Here is a 14,225-nt window from a genome sequence, read left to right as displayed (position 1 = left end):
AGCACCGAAAGTTTGTACAGGAATAAATTGGCACTTTTTGACAATGTACAGGTTGGAAATCGCCCTTTTTCCCATCATTGATCATCACTATCAGTTTTGTATTTTCATTTCGTGTCAAATCTTTTATAGTTTTCTTAGCAAATAATTTTTAAAACAATTTTTTAACGTTCTTCTCTAACAATTTTTTTATATATTATATATATATATATATATCAAATGAACTAGTAGTTGAAAGTAGTTTTCTTTTAAAAAAATTTGCATGAATAAACCACAATCGTGATCGCACATTCCGGTTTAGATTAACTGGTTAGTCTCTAAAATCGAATCGACAACAAACCGGCCAGATAGACCAGTGAAAGGGAAATATAATACGTTTGAACACCTACGTCAACCATATAATACACTTTGTGAGCAATTGACAAATTGTACCCCCTCCTCAGATTGACACTATTTGATTTCAGGTTTATATCCTTAACCGGCCAGAACCAAAACAAACCTTCTTCTTTTTAATATTATTTGAGAAGTACATGCTTGAAAAAAAAGGTTAAAAATGTACTTCTCAAATAATATATTCAGCATGAATGGGGATTAAGTTATAATTGCATTGGTTTTAGTAAATAAAATTTGCATGAAAGAAAAACTACGACTTAAATATGAATTTCTCGAATCAAGAAAGCACTTAAGGAAGTATAAGACCTTTTACCATTATGATTGTCTAAAATTAAAATAGAATGTACTACTACTAAGTAACACTTCCATTAGTCACAGTTTGGTGGGTTTGTACATTTATATACAGCAGAAGCAGGTTGCTTGTACACAGGAACGCTGTTTGCGTCTAAAAAAAATCTTTACTTCTCCTGGTCCAAAATACAACTCCGAGTGCCTTGAACACCAGCTTGTAACACAGATAAGTTGTGTGAATCAGGCGAAACAGTTACGACCGTGTGTCCTCTGAGTACTGAGTCTCGAGAATAGACACGAGCTGCGACACACGCTCGAATACGTCTGATACACTCTCGTGGGCGTACCGTCGCTTATAGGAGGAGGTTTTGTCTTCATCGATATCGAGTCCAATGCATATTTTACACAAGGCTCGACTATATAACATCCCCATAGTTACACATATATGATTTGATGTATAAGGAAAAAGTATATTTCGAAATATTATACGTACGTATACATGCAATAGTTAAAAAATATGGATAATTAGTCAAATAAAACATTATTATTATTTCAACAAGCAAAATCAATTATACTTATAAGTCAAAATATTATTTAATATTCAAAAATAGCAAAAGTACTAGAATATTCTAACATAGTCGATTGCTTACGACTAACGAGTGAAGTTAGTTGCGTAGTTTACGTTCAAGAAATTTCGTAAACCAAAAATAGCAGAGAACAAGCTAATTAAACTACTAGGATTATGCACGGTGCCTTGTTAAGGACGAAAGAAACAGAGGAGATACAAAAACAGAGTCAGCATCAAAGACAGTAGTTGACGAAAATATATGGCAAATAAGTTTATGATTTGAATATATCGGAAAGATAAAGGTTATATCGAGTACTCGTTAATTACAGTAAATATATTTGAATCGTGGCATGTGATATTTGATTATGTTTGTAAATATGCATGTAATCAAACTAATTTGTCTTTTTGTTTTCCCTCGTAACTAGTAATCAAATTAAACCGTTAGTTAGTGATTATCATCTAAAGTTTCTTTAAAAAATACATTTGTTGACGATCCATGTCATACGTACGTGACAGATTTGTAATTCATACGCAAATGCTTAGTAAGTCATATACTGCAACAAACCTACCAAAGACTTAATTAGATGATCATATACATACACAACCTACAAATAAAATAGTAACACCCATGACATTTTTGTTGTTGTTTTTGTTTTTGCAATTTTACAACGTCATTATTATTGTCTAATAATCATACATGTGATTTTACAACTCTTAGCACTTTATAATGGTCAACGTTGTGGGAAATTATAACGTGCTAATTAAGTATGCATAACCAAAACTTAACAATTATATAATCGGATCGTGTTTAAACTGTAACCGGGTAATAAGGTTAAAAAACTGTAACCTGCTAATTAACATTAATAACAGTATATATATTTAAATATATATATATATATACTCAACAGTCAACCCTAACAGTTAATTAACATTTAACCGTAATTGTATCAAAAACAGTTCGTACGGTTAACTGCACAATTAAATAAATATACGATTAAACTTTTAAAAATATAATTATAACTGTGTAATGCAAAGACATATGTAGATTGTTTGGATAAAGTTTTTCCCTCATATTAAAAAATAAAAAAGTAGTACAAGAATTAGGTAATTCGTAAGTAATCAAGGATTATTGTACTAAACTTTTTTTGAATCTATCTTCGTTATGTATTTGTAGGCTCAACAATTTGAGGCCCAACAATATGAGGCCCAACAATTTGAGGCCCGAGTTGTATATATATATTTTTTTCAATAAATATTAGACTCCCGGATTTCATATTAAAAAAAAAAAAAATCGTTTCGAAAAAAAGCTTCGACAATGAAGAAGAAGACGAGTAGAGAGAAGAAGCTACTGGGAAGTAGCAGAGATGGTAAGCGAGATCGAGATGTTAAAATCCTTGAGTTCCTTGCTTCGATACTGAATTGCGATCTAGTTTTTGTTGCCGTTTTGTCTAAGTCTATCTAGATTTGGATTGAGCTCGTTCGTTAGATGTTTCTACAAATGGATTCAGTTCTGAATTTTGTGTTTGGAACAAGCGATTTCAAGTCTACAAGGATGATTTTGATGATTTTGGTTGTGGTTCGTTACTAAATCTGTTCATCGGTTGCGATTTGTATCTCGAGTGTGTCTCTGTGGTTTGATGTTTTTGAGATTATGTTCTAACTTTGGTTTCAGATCTATACTTTTTTTTTTTCGCTATGAGCTACTTTTTAGTTTTTGTGTTGGGGCGATTTCTTAGTATAGAAGTTTGATTCTGTGTTGTGTGTGTATTCATTACTAAATCAGTATCTCTATCTCGAGTGTTTCTCTGTCCTTTGATGGTTTTTTTTGTGTTGTCTTTGAGGTTTTGTTAGATGATGAGGTTGATGATGATGCTTGGTTGTGTATTTTTTTCTTGTAGATGAGGAGCAAAGAGTCTACGAAGGAAATATCGACAGGTCAATGGCTTTCATTCCGGAAAAGTCAAACTCAGGCAAAACGAAATTTGGTCCTGTAAAGATTAAGAAGCCAGTTAAGACGAAATTACCTCGATCTCAAGACATCACTTTTACTGGATCTGGCTCCGGCTCCAATGTGTTATACACATTGCCAGGCAATATTGCAACGAAATTATATCCACATCAGAGGGAAGGGCTTAAGTGGCTTTGGTCACTTCACATAAAAGAAAATGGTGGTGGTATTTTAGCAGATGATATGGGCTTAGGGAAGACCTTTCAGGTACTAAATAAATCTGCTTTTTTTTTTGTTTATACAAATGGATTCAGTTCTGGATGTTAGTCGATGATTTTGGTTGTGATTCTTTACTAAATCAGTTCATTGGTTGCGATTTTTATCTCGAGTGTCTCTCTGTCTTTGATTTTTGTTTATTTGGACTATCAGATGGCTAGCTTTCTCTCTGGATTATTTCAGTCGAAACTTGTAGGACGAGTTCTCCTAGTAGCTCCCATCACGTTACACCCCCAATGGATCTATGAATTAGATCGTGTGGGATTGAAAGAACTCACTAAGGAGTAAGAACGATTTTCTTTGATTCATATACTGAACTGGTTTTTAAAATACAGTGATTATGATTTTCTTTCTTTCTCTTTACAGATACCATGGCACTTCCAGGAAAGCCCGGGAACAGAATCTTAACCACGTTCTGCAGGTTCATTATCTTTCTTCCGTTGTCATCCTGAGAGATTTCCACTTACTGCTACCCTTTCCTGTAGTCAATCATTTTTATCTGTACAGAAACATATTTTCATATTGCTTCTGAAGGATTAAACTGATACATTATATCATTTTGTTTGAGAAATTTTTTTGTAGGGTCAAGGTGTTCTTATCACAACCTATGATATGGTACGGTGCCATACCAAGGCATTGCAAGGTACCAAATGGGATTATATGATTCTTGACGAGGTAAAACTAATCTTTTACACAATTAGTTGGTATTAGTTGCTATAATTTATATGCACTATCATCTTAGATGTTATAATGTATCATTTCATCTTACAGGGACAAGCTATTAAGAACCCTGAAACCCAAAGGACCAAGAGTTTGCATGAGATTCCAAGTTCTCACAGAATAGTAATAACTGGTACACCCCTGGAGAACAAGCTCGAGGAAATTTGGGAACTTTTCAACTTCACGTGCCCTGGCCTCCTTGGTGACAAAAAAAGGTAAGTAGTTACTTGTGAAAAAAATTCTGATAATTAATACCAGCTTTGTATTAAACCCTTGAAAATTTAACAGCTTTAAGCAAAGATTTCAAGACCATATTGTTAAGCAGAGTTACAAAAGTTCTTCTCTTAAAGAACAATCAAAAGGGTCAACTGTAGCAAAGGTAGCTGAAAGAAATTCAGTTCAATTCTAAATATCCATTGCTTTTTATTAGGTTTTGACATATGTTGATCTTACCATTTTTACCTTTTTCGTGTTTCCTCTTTTGTTTAATAGATCTTCAGGGAGGAAATTCAACCTGTCTTATTGCGCCGACTAAAGAAGGATGTATTTGGCGATGATGCTGGCACATCCAGACTCCCAAACAAGCATGAACTTGTAATATGGCTTCGTTTGACTACTTGCCAGGTAATTATATCTCTGTAACAGTGGGCAATTATATCTCTGAAGATTTAACTTGTTAGTTCTATGTAACCGTCTGAATCTGAATATTCTATCTCTTTGTTGCAGAGGCAACTATATGAAGATTTCTTAAAAAGAAATATTGTTCTGTCAGACTTTGATAGTACATCTGTAGCAGCTCTGACCGTAAGTTCTCTTGTTGTTTTTTTGTTTGTTTGATCAGATCCTTATACACGTTCCTTATTTCTGTTTAGGATATATGTTACATAGGAAAATGGTTACTTTATAGTTTCTGTTTTTTTTGCAACAGATTCTGCAAAAAATCTGTAACCACCCTCTCCTCTTGCCTAAGGAGACAGTTTTTACATCAGAAGAAGCAGGAATGTCCTGCAAACTGGCTTTTCTAATCTCACTATTGGTAAGATAAGATGAAATTTGGGGCTGAGTTGATTAGTGTTATTTGATTTTTGTCTATAAAATCAATGTCACAATACTTTCTACAGGGACAATTGATTCCGGAGGGTCACAGGGTTTTAATCTTTTCACATTGGAGCCAAATGCTCAATTTAATTGAGGTTAGTAACTTTTTTTTTTACTACACCATTATCAACAAAAAAAACAGAAACGGTATTTTGAAGAATTTTGTATGTGTTACTTGGAACTTTCAGGAGTCTCTGACCTCCAACAATTTCTCATATTTGAGAATTGATGGTGGTCAAAAACCCTCTCAGAGATTGAAGACGATTACAGTGAGTTTCTCTCCTTTCATTCCAGAGTTCGTTATTTTCTGAGTCTTCTGCTAACAGTTGTATATATAAACTCTGAATATTCTCTAGGACTTTCAAGTAGGTTGCGTCGCTCCAATTTTTCTTTTAACTTCACAAATAGGTGGGGTCGGCCTTACTCTCACTACAGCAGACCGTGTGATAGTGCTGGACCCTTCCTGGAATCCAAGGTCAGGATATAAATTGTATATGATGCTTATCGTTGCACTGTTAATATTTGTTAGTTTCTTGAAAGTAAGTACTTCGATAATGCAGCATGGACAATCAAATCGTCGATAGGGCATACAGAATAGGCCAGAAGAATGATGTAGTTGTTTATAGGTTGATAACCTCAGGAACGGTTGAAGAAAAAGTATATAGAAAACAGGTATATGTAACATATTTTTGTTCATAAATAGGAGTTATTTTGATATATATGATCTGACCTCGGTAGATGCTTTTTTTTTAGGTATTCAAATCAACTTTGTTTAAAACTGTTACTGAGGATAAAGAACTATTCCGCTACTTCAGCGAGAAGGTGAATTCTGCTGTAAATGCAAGTCTTAAGTGATTTCTTTATTTGTTTCTTCTACTTTCTAATTGTTTATACCAATATCTCTCTTAGGACCTTAAAGAAGTTTTCAGTATTACCAAAGGAGGATTTGATGTATCAGCCACACAACAAATGCTATACAAAGAGGACTGTAAGCAGATCAAACTGTAAGCAAACTCTGAATTCTGATCAAAAAAATCTGTGTCATGATGCCTTATTTCGAATATGAATTCATTCATATTTGTTTGTTTTGACAGGGATGAAACTCTAGAATCCCATGTAAAGTTTCTTGAAACTCTTGGCATAGCTGGAGTTAGCCATCACAGCTTACTTTTCTCCAAGACACCTCCTGTTCGAGCGATGCAGAAATATGAAGAAGAAGAAATAAGGTGACTCCATGTTAGTTACATAAACAGATTTCCTTTCATCTTTAAATCCCAGTTTCTGATTCGTTCTTCAACTTATAAAGGAGAGGAACAACGTCGTCCTTGGGAAACCGATCCTCAACTATTTCACAAGACATCGTAATCAATGGGTATAACCACCAACAGCGTTTAGTCAAATTTTTGTTTTGTAATATTTTGTATCATCTATCACCCATTTTGAAAACCCATTCTGGCAGGGCTGACTATGCTCACAAACCAAAGGATGTGATATATGCGAATTTGTTGAATAAGACAGTCAACAGTTCCCCAGTCGAAGAGGAGGAATTCTCGCAAAGCTACATTAAAGAACGGATCAGGCATTATTCGTATCTATTCAAGGTATGATTAACACTTTAATCATTGCAACTTTTTAAATTCACTCGACAATTGGGAGTAATGTTTTGATAATGTCACAGTGTGTCAAAGATGATATTGGTGATAAAGGGGCCAAGATTCAGACAGAGATTGATAAATGGACTCGATTGTTAAAACCACCCCCACCACCGCCAAAAGAGCAAGAGGTAACACTTCCTTCTGTTGTTCATAAAAATTGGTGCAATGTATATGTGTTTTCGTGTATATTACATTTTTTTCCATATTTATTGTGCACTGATGGTAACCTCTCTCAGATGGTTGCACCACCACCGCCGCATAGGCCAGGACCAATAGGTATATCTTTTGTTAATGCTGCTTCTAACAAATCAATACACTTCTTTTTATTTAGTCGTCAAAATGATTCTTTAAAACATGTTTTGCAGCTTCTTCATCTCGTGTTGCTGCTACGGGCCTTGCTTTTCCACCCCCACCTCCTGTGGCACCGCCGCTTCCACCAGGACCACCTCCTGTGGCACCGCCGCTTCCACCAGGACCACCCCCGTGTTCAACATAGAAGAATCAAGAAACACCCCATAGTTAAAAAAAAAATATATGTTTAATTAGTCATCGGTGATAACGAGAGAGAAGGAAAGAATAAGAAAAAAAAAAAAAAAAAACGTGTAATTTTTTTTGGGTTTTCTCTAATATTTTACCCAGTCATATTGTGACACATATGGTTTTGTCAGAGTTTACATCTATTATTTTTTCTTTTTCGGCCAAGGATCAGCTTAACTCATAAATTATTATCATTCTCAAAAAATTCCAACCATATCAACAAACAAATTCAATCCGCCTTTGATGATATTATCATGAAAAGAACAACGTTTTAACGAATGTTTTATTTTGTTTTGCAACATAAGTAAAATTAAAATTACATAATAAATAGTTGCATTGTATTATTTTAACTTGGAATAAGAAATAAAATAAAAACAAAAATAATGGTATTTAAGTTTCCAAGTGCATGTTGCTTTCAATCTTATCCATAAGATCCACATAGACGAACAAGTTAATAAACCCTTCGGTCTTCCTTTGATTTCAATCTTCGTCAAATCATTCTTTTCTAGATCATAAAAGAGAATGTATGAAAGGGAATCCAACTCAATCGGCGCCAAGATAACTTCGACGTTTTGAGTTGTGTCTCGTACCATCAATCGAATGTTGGTATTGACCATATGCATCTGACAAGGCGGTAAAACCAGTGACTTTTTCGACCAGTTTCCAGCATCTTTCAAGACCCATAAGTCCGCATAACCCTTTCGTCCAATATTGGTAATATCAAAAATAGCTGGTTTCCGACCATATTGTATCAAACCCGCTTCTTTGCCATATTTAGTCACGACATGAGGGTTATGCAGACTTATGGGTCTTAGAAAATGCTGGAAACTGGTCGACAAAGTCACTGGTTTACTTGAGATGCCAAACAAAAGAATGAATATTAATAGAAAGATGCCACCAAAAAAACATCCAATTTAGATTGGTTCTTTAATATCAATAGGAGATAATTGTACAACCAAAGCTATATGCTATAATAATATGCTATCAAAAAAATACAAAACCAAAAATCTCTTTAGAAATTCATAATAAAATTTAGATTTTCCTAAATTAGTTATTAATGATTTTTGTTTTGGTAAGATACCATATTAAGCACCCATGGATCTTGGATCTAATTAGATAATCCAACTGAATTTTTCATCAAAACCATTTTAACCTTATTAATTAAAAAAAAAAACAAAATCTAAAAACAATAATTAGTGGCAATTGGATAAGAGCCATAATTTTTGAATTATTTATTTTGTACCTCTCTTTTAATATTATAAAAATGTACGCTTAATTTTAAGTCATGCATCATCAAGATTTTCCAATAATCCATCTCTGTATCAAAAAGATTGTTTTTGTAGAGCTTTTGTACAATTTAACAAAAATATAGTATATTTAATGTTTATTTAGTTATAAATGCATTATTTATTTATACTAAACCATTTCTCAATTAATGATTTCTTAAAAAATTACAATTTATTAACATTAATTGACAACTAATCCAGTATGGCTTGATACTATATCTATATTAACATTTTTTAAGTACATTTTGTGTTATGCCCTTTTACTTGTAGTTATTTAAAAAATTATTTACAATCTTAACCCCTAAAAAATTTCCTAAAATAACAATTACATCAGATTTTGTTTCCTAAATATTTTACATTCCATTTCTACTAGAAATGTAACAAACTACAATCAATATTTTATAGAAACAGAAGCTATACTATATTAATGACACTTTAATTGTTTTTTGAAGATATCATATCTCTAAATTCTTTACAAACAAATAAAACAACAATTTAATTCCTATTTTGTTTTTCAAAACATGTTAGTTTCGATTCTTAATGTAGATAAAAGTATTAATATAGATAAAAACTTTGATTCTCATTTTTTAAATCATATTTTTGATATATATATAAACTTAATAAAAACTTTAAAATATTATAAATAAAAAATTATAAAAAGTTTAAAATACTATACTGTGTGGTTATATAGTAGAACGAGTTATAAAGAAGACATGTTGGAATTAATAAAATATCATTATTTTATTATTTGTCAACACTACTAATATAAAAATATTTGACATATCAAATCAACTTACTTTAACTAAGATTTTGTAAAATAAGTAAATTATTATGAAAATATGATTTAATCACAGCTTATAAATTACTTATTATGTATTTAGATCATTTATTTTTTTCTAATAACTAAAAAATCAAATAGAATCTCAACAGTAAATAAAACAAACTAAATTTAACAAAAAAAATAGTCACACAGTGTACCTCATTTTAAAAATAAATATTAACATTTTAACCGTTTGAACGGCTGAAAATTTTAGTTATTCTTTTATTTACGAAACAACCATATAATTTAACAAGAAATACAATATAAGTTATAAATAATAATAAAAATTATAGACCCGTGGTGTACCACGGATTAAAGTCTAGTATTAATCCAATGTTGAGTCATTTTTACATCAAATACTCCATTCTATTAAATCGTCAAAAATAAACTTTCTATCTACAATAAAGGAGTCAAAAACCGATAAATTTACACAGAAAATTATAGATCAGTGTAATTTATGTTAGTTTGGTTAAGTCAACGTAGTTTAGTTGAAGTTGGGTCGACATGGATGGTTCACCTAAAATACCTTGGGACTTACTAATGTATGTTATCAAAGAGGTTTGGAAGATTTAACAAAAAAAAAAAAAAAGTTTGGAAAATTTGTTTATATAACTAGATTTTACCTCGCGGTACACCGCAGAGCTATATTTTATTTCAGAAAAGAAAAATTATAATTTGATTAGTAGATTAACTATATATATATGATTATATGACTAATGTTTTGCATATTTTAAATCTTTATCCCTTATATTTATACATTAATTAAAATTTAACCCATGTTCTAATATTTGATTAATAATATTTAAAATTTATGCTAATGTTGTTATAACCCGTTTAAAATAAATCCTGTTTTATGAGATTTTTAACATTTATAAATCTAAAGATTCATAACATTTTAATTTTTATTAAGTTTAACATAGAAATAATCTTTTTTTTTTGAAATGGTGTTAAAATAGAAAAAGGTATATTTATTTTATTTAATAATTTAGATAGAACTAACTAGTTTCTATAAATACATTTTGAATTTATTTAGAACAATTAAACCAAAGTTTATGGCATATACTCCTCTAACAATTGCTATGTATAACAATTAGTTTTTATTAAAACAATGAATTTAAGTAAATATTTAATGTTAGTGGCATTCTCTGTAAATAGTATTGAACTTCAAAATTTATTTCATAATTGTTTCAAAAAATGTATATATAGATACTACTTTTTAAATTTACAAATGTATTTTAATTTAGCTAATTATTTGATTTTTAGTTTTTTACTGTAGTTTATATTGACTTCATCAAAACGCAAGGGATAAGAGGAGATATTATACAACCAAAAGCCTATAAAATATGCTATAAAAAAAATACAAAACCAAAGAGAAACGGATAGTTTTGGTTTGTGTCATCTCATGTTGCAGCACTGAGGTTTGCCTGTCAAAACCAACTTATCCCACAAGCAAATCATCTGTCTCGGTGACTGATAATGCGCCGTCAAGTAATTCTCTATGCAACCAAACTGACAAAACCTGAGGCTGTGAATGTAGTCCACCGGTTTTGTACCATTGTTGAATTGTTCTACCCACATTCCCACACTCACATCTTCCATTTTGAACATCTGTAGTTTCAAGAATGTGAAAAAGGAAAAAAAAAAAAACAAAAGTTACAGAAATGTATATGTTCTATTTCGAATAGATTAGGAGGTAGTTTCAGTTGCAGCATACATACCCTTAATTTGTGTTTCTCAAACTCTTTCACTATGAAGCGAGAGATATCGTTTGATAATATGTATCCCGGGCCATTAGCATAAGGTGGATAGTCTTCCTCTGGCCATTCCTGGAAAAACAGATAATGTAACATTAACTTTTGGATTCAATGAGAAAAAGAAGAGATACAAATGATTCTTTAAGATTGTAACTTTGCACCTCATACGTAACAGCCCATTTACCCTGGCGGAGCGGTTTGTGATAATAGTTGATGTTGCCAATGTATAGACTTCTATCCGCGGGCGTTCTCTTTGCTTCACTAAGAACCGCATCCACTTGTACAAATGTATCATCATCACACTTCATGATGAATTTAGCAGCAAGTTGATGAGCCTGCAAAACAGAGAATATAGACTCTTTACCTATATTGAATCATTGAAACACACAGCATCAAGTGTTGAATCTCATTCTTTGAATTAGCGGGACTCACCCCGTACTCGCAAATTGCAACGGTTTTGAGGACGACAAGGTCATAACTGTCCATGTAAGGGACTATAACTATATCCCCAAAGAATTCAGCTTCCTTCTTTAGCTCCACATTCACTTCCTTCCTCGAGTGCTGTCCAAAAAAACACCTGAGTTAAGCTTGCAATTCGATATGTAAAGCACTTAACTTAAAACTAGAGACCAAGATCACATCACATGTAAATCAGTCTAAACTCACCAGTGCAACAAAGAACCGAGCCACTACTTTGGAAGATTTAACGAGATTATGTTGCATCCATGACCTCCTCACAGCCATCCTCTCAGCAAAATGGTTACCAGCAGAAAGGATGCCAATGAACATTTCAACTTGCTCATCAGGAAGTGATGGGGCTTGCCAATTGCTAGAGAGCTCAAGATGCCTCTGAGGAGCAAAACTAGGATGCGAAGTCGGGAGAGAGCCAGCGAATACCGAGTGAACATCTATGTCCCCGTTAATGGTTAGACCAGTAGCATCCTCAAGTGTAAACCCCTTCATACATAGCCAAGAAAACACCCACATAGACAACCATCAGTTCACGTAAATCACTAATCAAACCACAACAAGTTTAAGCCAGGGCAACACATTGCTTACAGTTCGGTATGGGAAGGAAGTGACGTGCTTCCCATCGACACTAACATGATAACCTTCCAATCCAGCACTAAGAGTAAGCACGAAAAGCTTGTCAACTGTGAATGGAAATGGCCATTCAACAGTTACTTTCTTGCTCCGACCTATTAATCGACTAAGCCACCATGAAGCCGCCTTGCTAGACTCTTCTTTAGATGTAATGCTATCATCACGAGCCCATTTCTCACACTTAACCTGACCATCAACTACAACCATTATCACTGATTAGTATCACCAACACACAAAAAAAAAAAAAGCAAGCAAAACAACAGATGAAATATAAATGCTTTTGAACATGTAAATACTAACCAGTCTCTTCATCATCCCTAGATCTCCATCCTTCACACCTTTGTGCTGACCCCCATTGCATTCTATAACAAGTGTTCTGCTCAATCACAGGCTTACCACTCCAATCACCCTTAAGCCTTGGATTAAAGTGAAGGATTCGAGGTGGCTCTTCTCCTTCCACTGCTTTCAAACCCTGAAGCTCCAACTTAAACTGTGAAACCTTAACAGCTTCATCTCCTTCCTTTAACATTGATATCTTGGGGTCCTTCTCCGAGTGAGCAGCTCGTGGCTTCCCAACCACAGTAATGTGTGACCCAAGAGTTAAACCACATGGAAGCTCCATGAGATTGCCACGTTTCGAAAGATCAAACCCGGTCAAAGAAACAGAGAGAGAGCACTCGCTATGCTCCTCAGTCTTCTTCTTCTTCTCCTTCTCCAAGTCTTTCAACATTTTGCCAGACTCAAGCTCTTCCCATACCTTTCTACCAACTTCCCAAGCCACCTTAGCTGACTTGTGAAGCTCCACTGACCCATCTTTACTACTCGGGTTAAAGTTTTCCGGGTCGAATCTCAAACTAGATAGGATCTGAGTCGTCCTCCTCCTCCTCCTTAAACCCTGAACCGGTGCTTCCGATTGTGAACCCTGGTAAAGCAGACTCTTGAAAGGTCGACTCGGAGCTCGTCTCTCTTGTAACTCTCGCTGGCTATTCTGCTTCTCGGGTCGGGTTAACGGATCCTGAGATAAAGAACCGGTTTTGAAGACGAAAGGGATTTCGAAAGTGATGAGAAGCATGTAGAGTAACCCAACCGCCATTAGTATCTGAACCGATCTCTGCTTACTTAAAGAGACGAACATATCGAATTTTTCGAGTTTTGATAACTTCGGCTTCCTCATTCCTAAAACCCTAGTGGTGTTGATGATCAAAGAGAAACAGAGGAATCTCCAAAAATTCAAAAAATTTCAAAAAAAAAAAAAAAAAAAATCAAATCTTGATGAACGGAGACAATCAGTAGATTGATGGGTTACTATAAACAATTGAAAATTCAAGAACTTTCCTTGTAAAAAAAGAAAAATCTTTGGGGTTTGTAGAAAATTCAAAACCCACAAAAAACGCTCTAGAAAAGAAGAAAAAATTAAACTTTTTAAAGATGGAAGAGAGAGAGACGTGTAAATCGTGAGATGAACAGAGTAACGCGTCAGGAGAGATTTGAAGAAGGAAGCAAGAAGAGAAGGAAGCAAGAAGAGAAGGAAGCGTTAAAGGGGGCGTCCTCTCCTCTCTTTCTTCTTTCTTAGTTAGTGCTGCTGACGTCTGAATAAACCGCCGTTTTGGTCCATCTCTCTCTTCCTTTTTTTCGAATCTTTTTTTCTTCCCTTTTTAAATCTTTCTTTTTCCTTATTTTAATTTAGTTTCCGATTTACTACTATTGTTATTAGATTCGTTGTATTTATCTTTATGATTCTTAACTTAAGTTTTAATTGTATTCTCTAAGTAATGTAC

The 14,225-nt window shown here is 33.4% G+C and overlaps 2 protein-coding genes across 3 annotated transcripts; one reads left to right on the top strand and one right to left on the bottom strand.

Annotated features, from left to right (window-relative positions):
* Positions 1-2,506: 2,506 nt before the first annotated feature.
* Positions 2,507-7,648, top strand: LOC104740269 (protein CHROMATIN REMODELING 24). Its single transcript, XM_010460820.3, has 22 exons — positions 2,507-2,616; positions 3,148-3,464; positions 3,627-3,757; positions 3,840-3,894; positions 4,056-4,148; positions 4,245-4,408; positions 4,482-4,572; positions 4,686-4,817; positions 4,920-4,997; positions 5,122-5,229; positions 5,315-5,386; positions 5,480-5,560; positions 5,648-5,766; positions 5,852-5,963; positions 6,045-6,113; positions 6,201-6,295; positions 6,386-6,517; positions 6,598-6,663; positions 6,751-6,892; positions 6,970-7,074; positions 7,183-7,222; positions 7,312-7,648. The coding sequence occupies exons 1-22, from the start codon at positions 2,565-2,567 to the stop codon at positions 7,440-7,442; spliced, it is 2,385 nt and encodes a 794-aa protein (XP_010459122.2). The 5' UTR covers positions 2,507-2,564; the 3' UTR covers positions 7,443-7,648.
* Positions 7,649-10,845: 3,197 nt separating this feature from the next.
* Positions 10,846-14,225, bottom strand: LOC104740258 (hydroxyproline O-galactosyltransferase GALT6). Of its 2 annotated transcripts, none has more exons than XR_015584542.1 (7): positions 12,748-14,174; positions 12,403-12,644; positions 12,010-12,300; positions 11,776-11,904; positions 11,528-11,678; positions 11,308-11,415; positions 10,846-11,197 (listed from the first exon to the last, which is right to left on the bottom strand). XR_015584542.1 is itself a non-coding variant. In XM_087491582.1 (7 exons), the coding sequence occupies exons 1-7, from the start codon at positions 13,619-13,621 to the stop codon at positions 10,985-10,987; spliced, it is 2,031 nt and encodes a 676-aa protein (XP_087347708.1). In that variant the 5' UTR covers positions 13,622-14,225; the 3' UTR covers positions 10,846-10,984. The 2 variants fall into 2 exon arrangements, 1 of the variants encoding a protein (XP_087347708.1); XM_087491582.1 differs by having other exon boundaries at positions 11,505-11,678; positions 12,748-14,225.

This window comes from Camelina sativa, chromosome 2 (assembly GCF_030686135.1).
Source record: "Camelina sativa cultivar CO46 ecotype springtype chromosome 2, ASM3068613v1".
NCBI classification, from domain to species: domain Eukaryota; kingdom Viridiplantae; phylum Streptophyta; class Magnoliopsida; order Brassicales; family Brassicaceae; genus Camelina; species Camelina sativa.
The sequence above is the reverse complement of the archived record's forward strand: the minus strand, read 5'-3'. Positions and strand labels throughout refer to the sequence as shown.

Bases quoted from the DNA above. Each gene is read 5' to 3' on its own strand.
- LOC104740258 (XM_087491582.1), bottom strand. From the start codon at position 13,621: ATGAGGAAGCCGAAGTTATCAAAACTCGAAAAATTCGATATGTTCGTC. The intron at 11,416-11,504 runs GTGCAAAGTTAC...CTGTTTTTCCAG, and splicing joins AATGGGCTGTTACGTATGAG to GAATGGCCAGAGGAAGACTA. The intron at 11,198-11,307 runs GTATGTATGCTG...TTGAAACTACAG, and splicing joins TTGAGAAACACAAATTAAGG to ATGTTCAAAATGGAAGATGT.
- LOC104740269 (XM_010460820.3), top strand. From the start codon at position 2,565: ATGAAGAAGAAGACGAGTAGAGAGAAGAAGCTACTGGGAAGTAGCAGA. The intron at 5,230-5,314 runs GTAAGATAAGAT...TACTTTCTACAG, and splicing joins CTTTTCTAATCTCACTATTG to GGACAATTGATTCCGGAGGG. The intron at 6,114-6,200 runs GTGAATTCTGCT...TATCTCTCTTAG, and splicing joins TCCGCTACTTCAGCGAGAAG to GACCTTAAAGAAGTTTTCAG.